General features: G+C 39.0%; 2 protein-coding genes across 2 annotated transcripts in view; one reads left to right on the forward strand and one right to left on the reverse strand.

Annotated features, from left to right (window-relative positions):
* Window positions 1-1,615: 1,615 nt before the first annotated feature.
* LOC135481887 (2-(3-amino-3-carboxypropyl)histidine synthase subunit 1-like) lies at window positions 1,616-4,090 on the reverse strand. The gene has a single exon (XM_064761650.1). It carries the CDS (start codon window positions 3,948-3,950, stop codon window positions 2,613-2,615), a length of 1,338 nt encoding a protein of 445 aa, XP_064617720.1. The 5' UTR covers window positions 3,951-4,090; the 3' UTR covers window positions 1,616-2,612.
* Window positions 4,091-11,355: 7,265 nt separating this feature from the next.
* The window catches only part of LOC135461440 (WD repeat and FYVE domain-containing protein 3-like), a 55,919-nt gene continuing 48,995 nt past the window's right edge, over window positions 11,356-18,279 (forward strand). Inside the window, exon 1 of the mRNA XM_064738545.1 lies at window positions 11,356-11,478. The gene's annotated coding sequence lies outside the window, so the exon portion shown is untranslated. The remainder of the gene's footprint in view (window positions 11,479-18,279) is intronic.

Raw genomic sequence — 18,279 nt, forward strand, 5'->3', positions numbered from 1 at the left:
ATACTGACAAACAACAGAAGGGAAGGAAGGCTGGGGAGACAGTCCAGAAGATGGGAGTCGTCTCAGGCGGCATGAGAGCTCCACCCCCAGCTGTGAACGGATGGTCCTGTACTTGCATCCAAAACACTCGCATCAACTTATCACAAGGCCACACAAGCTATCAGAATAAACAGGCACTTCTAACTGTGATGTCCAGTACCTATTCCACAAACAAATTGTTTAAGCTGACTGTAGCTGCCAGATCTATATATATTTAAGGCACATACTGTCATGGTAGTTACAATAAACTTAGCACAGTTTTTAGAAGGTTTTCGCACAGGGTGAACGTTTCATCTTGAGTTGTTTAATGCCACAGTCCACTATGGGGGTTCAGCTTTACGAGTGAAGGAAATGGTGGTAAATAACGAAGTCAATGAAAAAACTTTCCCAAGTGTATGTACCAAACCGATACACACATCGTACAGGAGGAAGACAAGTAGCCTTCAGCAAATGACCACATAAACTGTCACATATGCATCACTGCGCAAACAGTGAGAGTGGGGGAATTTACAAATTCCATGTCCAAGACCAAGTTTGAACCTGCAATTCATGCAACTTAAAAATAAGCATTTTAACCACTCCACCATGACCAACTTCAAGGCCCTTTTGATGCTTTCCCTTCGCTGGCTTTTCCCTGACGTCTTTTCTCAAGACTAAGCCAGGTCTGAGTTTCAGTCCACAGAGTTTGTTCCATTAAACTCCCTAGCAGCAGCAATTAACATGGGCCAGATGGCTAACAAAAAATAATTTAATTCACGATTTTTCACAGCCTGCAAGATCTGTAAAAATCAGCTTTCTTCCATCGGCACTCATGTTAAATTGATCTAGCTTATCCATGCTGTAGATTCCACAAAGGGAGGGAAATACAACAGCTGACCCTGCAGGTCTTTAATAACAACTGTGACAAACTAGTCTTGAACAAAGTTGATAGACACTGTGATTTGGCTTAAAATGTGAAGTATTGGATGACTGTAGTTCAAAGGTGCAAAACAGGGGAAATTGTTCATTTATTTGACTGATGTTTTACGCCATACTCAAGAATATTTCACCTAAATGATGGCAGCCAGCATCACAGTGGGAGGAAACCGGGAAGAGCCCGAGGAAAACCCACGACCATCCACAGGTTGCTGGATTTATTTATTTATTTGATTGGTGTTTTACGCTCAAGAATACTCAAGAATATTTCACTTATACGACGGCGGCCAGCATTATGGTGGGTGGAAACCGGGCACAGCCCGGGGGAAACCCACGACCATCCGCAGGTTGCTGACAGACCTTCCCACTTACGGCCGGAGAGAAAACCAGCATGAGCTGGACTTGAACTCACAGCGACCGCATTGGTGAGAGGCTCCTGGGTCATTACGCTGCGCTAGCGCACTAACCGACTGAGCCACGGAGGCCCCCCAGGTTGCTGGAAGATCTTCCCACATGCTTTCGGAGAGGAAGCCAGCATGAGCTGGACTTGAACTCACAGCGACCGCATTGGTAAGAGTCACATGGGACACTGTGTCCCACCGGAACGCCAACCACCTCAACCACAGAGTCTCCCAAATCATAGGAAATAGAATTTGTCCTATTTTCATTGGAGTAGTAGCATTTAATGTGTTGATACAACAAATGGTAGTGTGAACGCAGCTTTCCATCTCACTTGTCAGAAGTAGTTCAGGCATAATTGACAGAATAACAAATGAGATGTCACATAAACACAAGCCATAATGATACAGGTATTCAATAGTCACCTTACTGGAGAACGCTTAATGGACCACAAAGCCACCAAGTATGTCAAAGCTATAGAATACTGGAATTGGTAACAACCATTTGTGGAATTATGTGACAAGAATGAATTTTATGAGAAAAAAATTGTAATCAAAATAAATTAATTATCTCTATTAGAGTACAATTATGCTATGAAGAACACACATACCATGTATGGAGCCAGCACTTATTCACTTGTTTCCTTCTTTGAATAGCGTTCAGCTGTGAAGGAAATCAGAGTGCTCACAAGCAACTCACCACTTATAAACACATACTAACTCAGTAGTTGAACAAGTAGTAGAAAATGGGTTATACAGTGGACTGTAAGAGATTACCAAATATTGAAGCAAAGATGAAGTCATGTTGAACTATATGTACCTTGAAAACGCAACGGAACACCCCAACAAAGCTTTAAACACAGCTTAGAGTCCACTGTTAGACAGGCAAATATTCAAAATGCAGCTACTACAACTTTGGTTATAATTCAAGCAAAATTAACTGTGTTGTGTAAATGCAGTTCTTATCTATGCTAGAATCAAGCAAATTTACTGAAATTTCCTTACCACATGAGGAAAATACGTGTATCTGACCAAGTACCAGTATATGCACAGATAAATGATTTTATAATTACAAGGTCTCAAAACTATAGTTGCTTCCTTGACAGCGTTTTCTGTGCAATACAAAGTTAATCATGGGCAAATCACATGACCATGTGCAGTGGCTTGCACTGGTGATTGCCAGAGTACACTTTCACTCCTTGGATCTGGCAGGTGTAATGTCAGCTCCCTGTTTGTCCATCTCAACTGACCAATATTCTGTCAGTAAGTTGGGGCACGACATTCGCAGTCAGCACATTCATTAGAGCATGGCTCTGTATCCTTTACTTTCCCATGCTCATGATCATGATCATGCTTATCATGATGTTTATGGCCATGACTATCATGATTAATGTCAGCTTGTCCATGATCCACCTCTGAACCTTGGCTGGTTTTTCTGTTGCCTCTTTCTTCTATATGACCAGAAATATTTCCATTGCAACTTTCATTCAGGGTCTTGGTACTCTGATCTTTCTTCACTCCTAGTCTTTTGCGTGGAGTTCTAGCTGGTCTGTTGGATTCATGATTGACTGTCCATGACCCCAGGCTATTGTTGGCATAGTAATCCATCGGGTAGACCTCCTGCCACTTCACCTCATCTAAGGCAACTGATATCTCATAAGGCGAGAGTAACGGCTTGGTAAAGGCTGCACCCCAATCTATAGAGAGTCTGGGACAGGCAATCTGTACCCAAGCATCTACATCTTCAAAAAGCTTGAGTTTATCAGGGAATATTTCCGATAACAAAACAGTCACATGTGCTTTCCCACAGCTTTCCAATTTCTGTTTCAAATTATCCAAAACTTTTGGTGAGCCCTGTCTTCCTAATGTTCCAAGCACCAAACCAAATGTTTTGGCATTCCGTGCAGTGCTGATGGCGGAACGTCTGACTTGGTGTAAGCGTTCATGGTCGTAGAACTCCCGAGAGAACACCTTGTTGTAGGGGTCATACCTGTAAGCTGGTATATCTGGGTTTCCAATCATAATAGATTCCAAATGAAACCTCCCATCCCCTAAGTATATGATGGCGTCGACCCCTTGTAACCTTGGAGAGGTACAACCCAGGATTTCCCCTGGTGACAAAGGCTTGCTCTGTGGAACAGTCACCATGTAATCCTTCCTTAGTTCCCCCAATGCAGATTGTAAGGCTGTTACAAACTGGATTGTACTGACGAAAGCCAAATGGGAACCTGACTCAAAGTTGAACTTAATCGTCTCAATGAAATGTGTCGTGTCTATCTTTATGTCAACGAACACATATAGCATTTGTATTCCTTCAGTTTTATCAATAGGCACTAAACAGCTGTGACCATAATGCACCATTAGCTCAGCCCCCAAAGCCTTGGCTGTGAAATCGTCCACACAGCATGCCCCATAAGTCACGTCACCCATAATAAGAGTGTCGGCGTCGGTAAATTTTTCAATGATATCTGCAATAGTGCAGGCGAATAGCAACAGCCCTTCCGGGAATTGTAAAGCAACTCGTTTGGCTCCAAGTGTTTTGATCCGCCATATAGTTTTTGGAATTTCAAAGTTATAATTATCTGGGAGCTGCTTCATTGCCAGCTGAATCTCGGGATTTAGCAAAATCTCATCTGGTATTTGGTGAGCGACTTTACGACCTTTTCCACTTCCAAAAACTTTTCGTGAATGTTTTGCAGAGACCACAACTGGACCGTGTGGTTCCTCAACGGCTGCCATCTTAGCGTACTGACGTGTTCCAGTCTTCCGGACCTTGTTTGGTACCTTGAGAGTTATCCCCCCTATGACATCAGCAATGATAATTACTCTTAACTTAACAGCTAGGCGAGAATGAATCAAAAAAGAAATATGTTCCTAATAAGAAACATGGGCAATACAGAAGCATTTCTGTGTGCTCCAGAGTGAAAATAACAGCATAACCACCTTCAAATGTGGTAAATATTGGCTTAAAGTAATGACATTTAGCCAAAAGCGCCACCTGGCGTTTTAGCGGAAGAAGTCGTTCACCATGCGCGAGATGTATCTATAATCGGTCGTGGAGACAAGACAAATTTGTGATTTTAGGCATATCTAAAATTCCCCAGAATGTGACCGAAAATAGGTGAATATTGAAAGAAGATCGAGGAGGAGATGTAAGTTATTTACCATACAGTGTGGTGGCATGCGTTGATAATGTTGCAATATTATCCGCGTGCTACCGTACCGGGCTGAGAGATGAAGTGGGTGGTTTGTCAGACTGTTAGAGCGGAAATGCTTTTCTTGGATGGGATTAAGTCATACCACAGACAGTAGCAAAATAGAAAGAGACAGATATTTTGAGCCAAACAGCTGTCAAATCTTATATCCCTGTCTACTTCTTCTATCACCAATATTCATTTTGCAGTAATGCGCAACGTCAAGGAACTCGTTACCAAATCATTACGTTATGTAGGTCTGATTGCTCTGAACAGAGAAGTAATGAGCATCGCTTAAAACATTGGTTTGGAATAATTTGCCTGAATGAGTATACCTAGGTAAGCATACAATATTTGGTCGAATGACATGCATACTAACTGACATAGACACATGACAACGGGAAAGGGAATGGTTAAGTTTATATGTGAGGTGTATAATATTATTACATGTATGTGGCACTGGACTTGCATGCAGCTACGTATGAAGGCTTTACCATATTTTTGCGCATCATCAATTTATGTTGATGGTCTTCTGTTTAAGAAATTATATAGGTTTCATGTATACACTCTGAAAGTTTGGGAAATAGTGTTGCAAGAGCATCTGACAAAACAACAAGAACTCTCTGAATCAGGCAGAATCAGCATAGTCATAGACAAAATTTTTAGCCACTGCAGCATTATTCATAGATACACTTTGTGACTTTTTATATGACGTAACCTTGATGCATGTCAACTTTAACTTTTTACAGACTTGTACACTTGAAGATGAATATAATGCGGAAGCTAGTGGGGCAGAACCGGCCCACAGACCCCTCACAGGCTTCACACCAAGACAACACTCTTGGTTTGATGCATTTGAGGAAACTGTTTGCCGAGTTTCGTCACCCCTCATCGGGAGCCACACAAAAAGACCAGGAGGACAAACTGTACAACATGCTGCCTCTATTTTGCAAGGTATTCCATAGTTTATTTCTTTTGTGTCTACTCTTACAGCGAGCACTGTTCAGGCCTAGCTGTTGGTAGTGTGTCCCTTAGGCTTTATGGGTAAAATGGGTCGTGGATTTCTCTCACCATAATGCTGACTTTCATCATAGTGAAATATTCTTCAGTACGGCATATAACACCTATCAAATAAATTTTCCAGAGTGAAATACAGTGGCGAGTACATATTTTTCTGTTTGTTGTGGTGAAAAAGTTATGTAATGTTGACCTATAGTAAATGTTGATCAACTCAATTTAGTGCTGTTTGATTGGCCATTTTCAGTCATCTTGATCACCGAAATTCACTACAGCAGACACACTAACTGGGCAGAGTGAAATCGGCAGCATATTTTTTTTTTGCTAGTATGAGACATTATTTATACAGGTGAATCTCTGAGCAGACAAGATTGCCTTTGAAATACGCCACCAGTGCAAACACACTAAGCAGATTTGTACAAAGTTGCTAAATATGCCTGTTCAAGAGATTCAACTGGTATGTCCCTGTCTGTACAGTTATAATACTACATGTAACTGTGACAATGTCACTAACAAGTCATTTCTCAGTGAGTTATCGAGTGCTTAATAGCAGGACAGATGTATTCATTACGCAATTTCAGAACAGACAGTTTGAAGTATTGTCACCTGAATATTATTCATCGAATATAATAAGTATAGTGCTGTCAGCCATGCTAGTTACTTGCAGTGAACATTACATGCACTTCGACTATGAATTAATGCTGGAAATGAAGGACTACATTAATATGATTATCACTGGTGTCAACTTGTTTATTATCATCTCACTGGACTTACTTGTACAGTGGACTTCCCAGTGTTATCATGGGGTGCAAAACTATCTGTGTGATGGCTGATATACTTCTACATGTGTATGTAATCAGTATGTATGTATGTATGTAGTGTTTTATGTGAATGAAATTACATGCGTCACTAACCAACTCTATGAACCATATATGAGTATTAGTGGGGGTGTGTGTCATACTTCCTTTTTGAGTTTTTAACATTCCCAGTATTTTATTCAATGGTCTTGTATGCAGGAAAACTGGAAATGCTTTACCATATTTTTTTTAATGATTTTCTCAGTACATGTACCAGTGAATATCTTATGAACATGGTTAATAAACACAATTTGTTACAGATGTAAACTGGCACTGATGTTTATAGGTCTGATTGGTTGGCTTATTTCTGATCTGTACAGCCCTTGCTGGATATTCAGATAAATTAATGAACTGAATATCCAGATTTCAATTAAATGAACCTGTATACACTCTACTGAAAGGTGACTTTTAAGTGTCATTTACCCAACACTGTACCTGCCTAAGTCAGTTTTGTACAGTTCTGGTATACATGTAGTGAAAAATTTTAAACTGCTACAATGGGCCTCTGTGTCTGAGGTGGTTAGCGTGACACTGCGGCATAATGACCCAGGAGCCTTTTATGAATGCAGTTGCATTGAGTTCAAGTCCAGCTCATGCTGGCTTCCTCTGGTTGTATGTGGGAAGGTCTGTTAACAATCTGCAGATGATCTGACAGCAACCTGTGGATGGTCATGGGTTTCCCATGCGCTCTACCAAGTTTCCTCCCACCATAAGGCCGTTGTGTAAGTGTTGGGTAAAACACCAATCAAACAAATATATTAACTGAGGACTACATTTTTTGAGCAATGTAATTCACTATTAACATCGTAGATTGATTGCATTCATTCAAAATACAATACCATTCACTATGACACAAGATGCAGGTTCAGTCCTGTCCTTGTGTAGAGAATTTGTTTTAGACCAGTAACCACTTCCACCCATATGTTGTGTTTGCCAAAGGTCAGTGGTTGATCCTAGGTACTCTTGTTTCCACCATGTATAAATTCACCACCATTGTATAAGTGAAATATCACTAAGTGTGGCATTAAACAACAATCAGATTGAAAGACACATGTAAATGCATTTATCCCATCATGTCCAGCTTAATGAACTTAATATTATAATATATTTTTTTTTACACATTAAAATGTTTATGTTTTTCATGTATGTTGTCCAACATGTTCAAATAGGATGTACATTTATTGTTGTATCATAAAACGTAACTAATATAACCCTTTGTGAGTGTAAAAGTGGTGGAGTATTGATTTGTCCGAGCCATGATATTTGCATAATGATATGTTTAGCAAGATCAAATCAACGTTGCTAAATATGCTGCATTATGTATTATGGATGAATCTCTTATTCATGCTTGTGCATGTACATATATATGCTACATGTTACATAATCTGTATATACATAGACATGTAGTTTAAGTCAAATCTAAATGTATATATGGTATGAATACATAAGAATTAGATTGAATAGGTAAGCAGGTGTTAAGAGTGTGTTAGTGAGGAAAGCTCAGACCACTGAAGCCGTTAATATTCACAATATGTGCATAGGAGCAAATTTAATATATGGAAGTCCGGAAATGTGCGATTAATGTACAGCCTGTCTTGCCTGACCTGCAGGTGTTTGTCCTGCCAAACACAAACAGTTGCTGTAAAGGACATTTGGTTGGATAAGGTATAGTAATTTTTGTATGAAATACAAGCTCATCAGCCAATTCATGAATGGCACATCATACATCTAATTACCATGATAAGGTCATCTCTTGCATATATGGTTTCTGAAATAGGCACCTGGATTCTGAAATATTCACCTAGTTTCCATACAGAGTCTGTTTTGGAATTTTACATTGAGGAAGTCTGAACATGTGTCATCTCTTTTGTTAAAAAAAGTCTGATATCAAAGCATGTAATTCCTGTAACTGATAAGGAAGAAAGAAGGTTTAAAAAACTAAAACTGTCAGAAGTTTCCCAGTTGTGTTATAACCATTGCCAGCCGATCAGTGGTCCAAAACGTCACCATGTGTTTTAGTACGAGTTATCTCGTAGCTGACAGAGACTTTCTATATGGCACATAATGCAATTTGATCCTTGCTTTTCCTTTACAAATAATGGAAAAATAATTGGCGTAATAAAGGATTTTGGTTAGGGCTTAGGTGAATAATAATGTGATTTATAATTACTATCAGTGGAACATCAGCTGGGAGTATTATGTTATTTTAACTATGTAGGTAGGATATAAATCACTGGTGTAAATGTTGCCGTGTGATGTTGGGCACTGAGTGAGGTGCCTATGGCGAGGGTCACTGGTGGCCTGAACGTAGAGATGGGTTGATTGACAGGCTATTGATTATTTCACAGGTTCTTAGCTGACAGACTGTCATTGACAATAGCTGGCTCCTTGGTGTTCCTCTTTTCCTTGTGTGTCTTTGTAGTTGCGTGAAAAGTCAAAGAAAAGCTGCATGTAGCTTATATGATACCTACATACAATCATACAGGGCATTGAGGACAAATGATATGAGCATGAACTGTCAAGTGCACACAGGGTAGCAAGCAATTCGCAGGTGAAATAAACTTATGTGGCAAGGGTGCCCTGAACTGTCTTGGAGAAAAGTTTACTGTTGTATTATTAAAACTGGGAGTGATCAGACTTATTAGGGATAATAGTGCCTCATTTCATGATGCAGTGGCTACCAGGCACCTGTGTAAAAATGTGTGTATTGTTCCTTTTTCATCATAATGTGAAAGTAATAACATATTTATTATAAAATATAAATCTGGCTCATGTCCAAAGCAAACAACAAATCATAGCGAGTGGAAATACATGGCAAATTCATTGTTTTCTCTGCCACCAATTTTATTAAGAAATACATATAGAAGGAAAATGTTCTCCATTTTCCGAGAAAGATATTCATTTGACAAGAGAATGTGAAAGTCTCGGTTATGTCATGAAGCAAGAAAATGGTAGATTCTACTGTGGTGTTCCCACATTTCCAAGCTTCGTGGTTACAAGATCCAGGCCTTTTCTGGCCAGAGGTGAGCTTTGGGAACTATTTTGAGTCTCAATGGATATTGCTGCAGGCGCACGGATAATTAATATTCTTATCAATTTATCAGCACACCGTCTCCAAAGATTGATTTCAGCAATGTGTCGTCCCAGAGTCATGTGTGGGTTGACATGTAAATTCTGAATCCCAGATCACCGATTTTAGGTGTCTGTAGCTGAGAGCAGGTACCGAAACAATTATTGTTTTGAAATAGAGTGATATAGGCTTGTTAACTGGATTCGTGTGAGCAGGAGATGATGAGCTGTCAGTTTTAAGGTATAAGGAAATTCTTGAAGAGACAAATTACCATAACCCTAAGTTGTACATTGTACATGTGTGGACAGGTCAACATCCTTACTATATATTTTATTCTTCATCTTCAGGTGTTACTATTATAAACCATATACTATTATAAACATCATTTATAACTTACAAACCTTTTCGGTGGGCCTATTGGCAGAGCGTCCTGCGTAAAAGTCAGGAGACCCTGGGATCAAACCCAGGGCAGGTCAAACCTGCAAAAAATGGTACCTGATGCTGCCTGGCTTGGCACTCAGCACAGAGAATTTAGAGCAAGGAAACCTGACTGGTTGACTCGGTGTCAGTATAATGTGACTGGGTGGGGTACGTGTCATGTCTGGTGCCTTCGGTATGATGAAGTGGCGGCATGGACTCACCCTGCCATGTTATATGTACATACACCTAATGATTCCTCGTCATCAGTTGATAAATTGTTAAGTAAGATGCTAACCCCCAAGCATACATATAGCATACATAACTTACATGATATGAGGCAAGGTATGTAATTTTCTTGAAATTCTGACATTAGGTTAGAAAGAAGAGGGAAAAACAGTTCATTAAACCAGAGTAAATAATACTGACTTAGTTAGATATAGGGCACAAACGTTGTTTTTTGGAGGCTTGGAAGAGTGTTCCTTATCTTATGACAACCATGTTAAAATGTAGATCTAGATGTTAAAGCAGACCTCATCTCTGCTGGCCTGTGGTGGACATAAAATAGCCTGTCTGTAAATTAATAGAACCTGTTTCAGATTACATATACTGTGTATTTCACAATGTAGTACATGTACATATAGGTTCCTAATTGATATGATATAAGTAGTCAGTAATCTTTCATTACCATTCAGCCATCAGTAAATGTGTAGATGAATGTACATATACTGTTACATGAAACCAGGTCAATTTTCAGTAATATCTCATAATCATTGACTCAACATTGACATAGGATAGTCCATGTGGGGGCAACATGTTTATGGAATACATTTTACAGGATACTTTGTTCTGACTTGTGACTCAATCAATGAAATCAGCACTGGTATGTAATGAAAAGGACCGTTTGTAGTGCTGTAGTAACCAATAAATGACAAGTGTGAATTGACCAGCTGTTACTCAAGACCTCTTTACCCTGCTTCATACAAACTATTAACTTGTGTATTTGTGCTTGTCACCTTTATTTTTCTAATGCATAAATGTGAAGTGAAAATGATTGACATGCAGTGTAAACAGTGTTATGTTTACAGCCTACATGTCTTCATGTCTTGATGTGTTCATTTGTTCATTTGCAACAAGTTTACACACTATTACTTAGTTGTAAAATCATGAAACAACTACCCATTCTCATATACACTGTATGTGTAGAACAGTCTAACTGGCAATAAAATGATCAACCAACATACCAATTAACCTCAGATGACAAGTTAGACATTTTGCTTCATTCTGATTGAAGATTGATACCCAGATTTTCTTATGCCCAAAAAATTAAAGTGTTGGCATATATATATATATATATATATATATATATATATAATCATTGTTGGTATATAGTTTTGTTTATTATGGTAAGCCACACATAGATTTCACTGTCTCCACTTATTTCAGGTTTTTGAGGAGCCCCATCTAGTGACATGACAGAGAAGTTTGGGGATATTTTACAGTTCTGTAGTCATGTGTCAAAAACTGATGGTGACTGAAATCAGACGCCGAGCATACCAATCAGTCTACAGGTAAGTTCTGCTTAGCGTTTGCCTTATAGGGTCAGTCAGAATTAATGACCTAGCTCAGGTGGAACATTGCCAGATGTCAATACACCTACTTGTTCATGTGAGTTGTTCAGGTGGGAATTGTCAGTATCAAATACTTGATTGTCCGCTGCAAAGGACTTTCAAGATATGAACAAACGTTTAAATATTCTTGTGTTACTGAGCATCCACAGCACTACAATTCTGCACGAGAATCCTTTCTACTCATTTTGTAGGCAACTGGCCCCAATAGCTCAGTAGATAGAGCGTCCACTTCGGGAGCAGTATATCCAGGGTCAATCCTTGGTAGGGTCAGTCCTTGGTAGGGTCACACCTGAGACCTTAAATGAGGAAGTTGTAATTTCCTCGCTTGGCGAGTTGACAACTTTATCAGTATAATGGCTCGGGTGGACGGCTTTACTTGCCTTCGGTAAGTCGTCTCAGTGAAGCAGCACTAGATAAAAGAGCAGTGGAAATCTGTCCTGCAACAAGGAGGCAAATTACATGTATATGCACTTTCTAAGAACGCATTCGTCATCATATGAATGAAAAATTGTTAAGTTTAATGTTAAACACCAAGCACTCACTCACTTCGCTGACTTTACAGGACACAGATGTTTCTTCCAGATTCATTAAAATGTTCAAGTTGTATAACTTTGATTACATTACATGTTAATGAGCTCTCACTGATAATATTGAAAACTGGCACAGGTTACAGTGATAAATGTTACAGTATAAATATGACCATGGGTACATATGAACCCCATACATCAATCTTTACATGAATCTGATAGTGTTCAGCATGAAGAGGATAGTGCAGTGACTCGTTGACCCTTTATCAGTATAATGGCTCGAGTGGGGTGGCTTATTTGCCTTCAGTACGTTGTCTCTATGAAGCAGCACTAGATGAAATGGCTGTGGAAATCCGTCTTGCAACAAGGAGGCACATTACACACTCTCTGAGGACTCCTCCGTCGTCATATGACTGAAAAATTGTAAAGTATGACGTTAAACCCCAAGCACTCACTCACTCACTGAATCTGATAGCACCAAATAAATACAGCACACTTAAGTGACAAACTCTTTAACATAATGTTATGACGTTGATGTGACATTCTACTTAAATGTAAATGTAAATGAAGCTCTTACTACAACCGATCAGCTAATGAAGTCATAGGCTCAGATCTAACGTCTACCACTGAGGTGCTTTTCAGGTTCCTGATGAAGGACAGTCGAGTTCGACACAATTGAAATAAATAATCCAGTGACATTTATATATTTCTGTAAAATTCTGGTGTTGGACATACATGTATATTGACTGAGCAGTTGTAACTAAGATAGTACTATGCATTTGCTACAGGTTGTATTAGGTTCAATAGTAAATGAAGATAACTGTTTAGGGATTGTTTTGTTTTGTCCAGCAAGTGAGTTAAATCCCATGATATCAAACCTGATTACTTTGAAAGAATGATTTCTACTTGTACACATACATGTACAGTAATATACTGCTCAAGACAACTAAATATACCTTACTGGTCAATGCAGTGGTGTAACTTAATGCCTGCCCGCATGCCAAATGCAGGCAATAATGGCTGCAGGCATGTTATAGGCTCACGTAGCCTGCACCGATCGGGCAAGCCATGATTTCTCAATACCCATTTTCTCATTTACAAATAAATTCAACTGGTAATGTCCAAAATGTTACCCTTTTACTCTTCTGTTGTTGTGGTTAACTCGACAAATGTGTCTGTGCCACACAAGAGTTCTGCAAATGGGTGAGGAAGTTTTCTGTGTTCTCCGTGGCTCGGTTCCTTGCTGTATGGTAATCACCTTGCATACATCTAGTGCAAGAATCCAGGCACATGAGAGTTTGTATTTTTAACTGTCAAATCCGTTGCAAACTAGAAGCTGCAATTTTGTGGCGTGCGCCGTTTCTAATGAACATTGCTCCGAAAAATCCAAACAAAGGTAAAGCTACGGGTTCTCTATCATCTGATTGCAATAGGTTGTATGACCACAGTTAAATTAAATTAAATGTTGAGCTCTGTTTTCAACAATGTCTGATACTCAATTCGTAATGTAGTTCTGGCCACTTTGTGGATTGAAGTTGGCCGTTAAATCCACTCCAAAACAGTGGCACACACAGAATTCTTGTGTGGGCTGAGAGGAGATGGGTTTTTTCCGATCACTCCTGTAAGTTTCAATCAATTTCAGACTAGTTATATGCAGAAAACCTGATAAAGTGTTAACTGTTTTCTTTTCAATATCGCGGGTGTGCAGGCGCGATGTATTGGATGCATCCAAAATCCGGATTGTATCTGAAGCCACAGGCAGAAAAATTGGATAACGAAGCAAATGTGCACATGATATCCGCAAGTCTTAATTGGAACCTTTAGAATCGACTAACTCGGCGAATGATTCTTTCTATTCTACATCCATACTGACCCAATGAAGTCATAGCTGGTTGTTATTTAATACTGTCTTTGTGGTCTTGTCTTGCTAGGTTGATATCCGAATCTTTTGGCACGTGGTTCTGAGATTTAAGTACACCCGACTTGACATGACAGCACAAAGTTATTTTGAAGGAAATATGTCTGAGAATTTCAACAACATTTCCACTCGGAAAATGGATTTATATTGACATGAGTGGTAATAAAGGTCCTGTTCTCTTTAAATGCCCACCTCGTTTCGCAAAGTGCCCTGTAGAATGGACCTACCAGGCTTTTTAATTCAACAATTAAACGTTGAGAGCAGATGAATATTAGAAATTGTTGAAAATTATAGACCTCAGTGTTTAATTTGATTGAACTAGTATGACCAAGACAGAGAATGATCAATTTATATAATACGTGTAGATGTTATGCTTGCTGCTTCATTATGTCATAGCATTTCGTCATAGCCATTCTCAGTGTGGTAATATTTAGCTCTCTTAGAATATTGGTGGTGGGCAGGCAGATTAAAGCTGTTACACTGCCCTGATGGCAGGTCCTTTCCAGTGAGGGCAAGTTGACTTCAGGTGCAGGCTGCCCCTGATAGGCAGGCAATAAAAAAGAATTAAGTCACACCACTGCAATGTGGTGTGCACATTAATTGAGGCCACCATTAGGAGCTGTATTAGAGTCTGGTAGTACCTAGTCACTGGATGATAGACATACATGTACATGTACATGTATGAAGGTCACATGTACATGTCATGTATGAAGGTCTCAAGGACAATAGGTGTGTGTCTGAAGCATATGGTGCTAACTTGTCCGCAAGGTGTACATACCCATGTATACAGCATCTCCTAATGCTTTGCGTGGCTTGACATTGTACCTGTTATTATTATGTACATGGATATGTGGTTACAAATGTGGACACTACTGCCACATGTACAGGCTTTAATTTACATGGTCCTCTATATAATGTGTACTTCATTTGCCCGCAGCTGACTGTGTGTCCGTGCTGTGTAAAGCTGTATGATGTCACCTATGAAACATACAGAACTGCTGGTGTACATGTCTTAGAAAATGCTGATTAAAATATTAAACAGCATGTGCAGTTGTTGACCTAGATTAATACATCACTTCTCCATGGAAACAAACATGTTGAGTAGATTAGATCTGTGTTAGAGGAAATCCCACAACAACCTGCTAGTACCCTTAACATGTACATGTAGCTTCTGGTTGTAGTGTGTGTATATTTGGTCATAGAAGGGAGGGCTTTGATGTTGGAAAATCAGAATATTATGCATTCATATTAGACCAGTCACAAATTCTGAGAAACGACAGCAAAGCGTGTTTGTTCGGATATTTTTCATGATTGTACCATCATCACTAAACACCATAGTATGTTTGAATTGTGACTTTGTCTAAAATGTTGAACTGTTTAGTGGAATTGCAACTGCCTCCATCATGATGGATTTCATACAGTGATATTAGGGCAAAGATCCAACAGCAAGGCATTTTGACAATTTTTTGTTTTGTTTAAAACAATTTCCATACAAGGAATTAAAGTAAGGTATGAGGGATTTTATAGGCACTGGTCAATTTGCATTGTTTTGTATTGTGAATAAATCTGTGACAGTTCATCAAAACACAAGAAGTATACATGTATACATCTACCGTAAATGACCTAAAATTGTTCTGTGGCTGAGTTGCTTATTTTTTCCCAGATTCCGAAAGTTCTGTTGCTTTTAGAGAAGTGGTTCTGTTTGAAATGTAGAGTAATATATCACTGGAAAAGTGTAAGCTTCAGCACCAAAAATAATGTTTCATGACAGTTATTTACATCTGAAATGACCTTTTTTGATGAAAATTTTAGGTCATTTAGGGTACTGTATTCATGCTAGTTCTAATGGACTACTGTGGTTCGGTCCACACTGCTAAGTTTATACATTTTCATTGGCTGACGTTATCAGTCTTACTGACTATCATTGCATATAAATCCATATATCATTGGAAATAATAACACTTGACATCTTACACTAAAAACTCACTGTAATATATTTTGGCATATAAATATTAATTGTAAACATTTTTTATTTAAGTGTCCTTGTCTTTTGGTGTAAATTCTTTGCCTACAATTTAATCATATATGGTTGTGTTTATTATTGCTTGTTTACTGTGATGATTGGGTAGATCCCATAGGTGGAAACGGTCACCCTCCCCCTTAGGCAAGCTTCGAGAAATACTGTTGAAGCTCTGAGTGGATTAAAAGATAGAGTTGTCTTTAGCTTGGCTCGCTGCCTGTATATATGAACATGTTTGTCCTCAGCAGACATGTCCATAGGTACAGTTGACAGCTACTGTGGTTTTGTGATAAAACAAACCATTTGAATCTTATTATTTAAGTTATTTTAGAAATAAAATGGTCGTTTTTATTCTGATTATAGGGCTACTATTATTTGAAAAAAAAAAAGTTTAAGATCACATTTCTGTATCAGACATTTTGTCTAACATTACTGGCTATCAGGGGCTTAGCCAGTGACCCCACTGCCCATCTTTGGAGGGGCAATTCCCACGAGGAGATTGGGAAAAAAATTCTGAAGAAGAGCAGAAAGATGGGCGTCAAAAAAATCACTAGGAATTTTCCTCTTAGCAATAGTTCCTAAATGCTTACGGGGGAACCTCCGTGACTCAGTTGTGCAGCATAATGGTCCAGTAGCCTCTCACCAATGTGGTCGCAGTAAGTTCAAGTCCAGTTCATGCTGGATTCCTCTCCGGTCGTATGTGGGAAGGTCTGCCAACAACCTGCGGATGATCGTGGGTTTCCGCAGGGCTCTTCCTGGTTTCCTCCCACCATATTGCTGGCCGCCATCGTATAAGTGAAATATTCTTGAGTACGGCGTAAAACACCAGTCAAATAAATAAATAAATGCTCGCGTCTTACTTAAAATAAAACCATATGCATTACATTTTAATACCAGCATTTCAATAATGTCATGATGCGTTTTATAATCCAGTCCAGCAGAAAAACGAACACTGCATGGTGCCTTGCCTTCTTTATTTGCTGCTCAGAGCTGGAGAGTAAAGCCAAGGGAGATAATCTGCATAGCTTATTGCCATGCGGGGAGTCATTCACATGATAAAACTGTTATCGCCTGTATAATTTCTTCTATGTTATATTATGTGCTTTGAGAATTCCGAGAATGTTGGGTAGGATAAAATTTTCGTGGCCCATCATCTTGCCCCAAATTGAAAAAAAAATCCATAGATAGAGGATGTTGATTTGAGTTGGTGGATTTGAAAGTTTAACAGCTGGATTACTGTTGAAAGATGGTTTACCAATTCTGGCTTTGACATATTACATTTGGGCGTTTTAGGAATCGGTGGATAGCAAAATAAGGCAGGTTGTGAACCTGTTTATCCACCTGGAAGTCTATATGAGCAAAGCTGGGTGTTAGGGCAGGAACGTCCACCTTAGCTTTGGGCTAATAGATCGGCCACCTGCCACAGGCATAACAGGGGGCAGGCAGTAAATCGGAACAGAAATATGAACTTTTTCACGCAGAATTAACTGGAGATTTTGTTTTCCTCTTTTTAATCGTAAATGTATTGTAAAATATTTCAGTATGTGTAATAAACAGGAGTGATATTTTCAATGTATTAATTACGTTTAGGACTTCGTTTTTGTCATTTTTATAAACACGAAAGTTGTCCACCATCTTGAAATTTTGTAAGTTCGGCACAGCTTCAACCTAATTTCGATTTCCACCTGTAAGCAGAGTAACTGGTGAGGTTATAGCAAACATCATAAATTCATTTGTTATAAACGATTCCATTTATAGTGTAAAATACAAGAATGATAAACATTGGCAACTGTCTTTTCCAGTTGTGAATTGCTCGTAGAGCCTATAGGGCCTACCGGTGCCTAAAGGCAATGCACATTGACCTCGTAGATTACAACGCACCACTTATAAACGTGGTCGGTGGATTTGTCCCCACTACAGCGCATAATAATGAAGGAGAGATGAAGTTACATGGCATATTTGTCTTAAGGTGGAGTGTAAATAATTTTGGAGGAGCATATCATTTCCTGATGATACATCTGGATGTTAAGACACTTTCATCTTAACACTTGCTTGAGGAAGTGTATTGTCACATTATATATCATCTTAGCTAGGTGCTTAAATGATTTTGGAGGAGCATAGCATCTGCTGATGATACATTTGGATGTTGAGAATACTTTCATATTAACTTTTACTTGCTTGAAGTGTGGGACATTTTCACAGCACAAACAGGAACACTTCCTTGAACAAAAATGTTTCAAAAGATGCCTATTACATTTCGTGTGTGTTTTGTACAT

This window comes from Liolophura sinensis, chromosome 1, assembly GCF_032854445.1.
Source record: "Liolophura sinensis isolate JHLJ2023 chromosome 1, CUHK_Ljap_v2, whole genome shotgun sequence".
NCBI classification, from domain to species: Eukaryota; Metazoa; Mollusca; class Polyplacophora; order Chitonida; family Chitonidae; genus Liolophura; species Liolophura sinensis.

Bases quoted from the DNA above. Each gene is read 5' to 3' on its own strand.
- LOC135481887 (XM_064761650.1), bottom strand. From the start codon at position 3,950: ATGAAGCAGCTCCCAGATAATTATAACTTTGAAATTCCAAAAACTATA.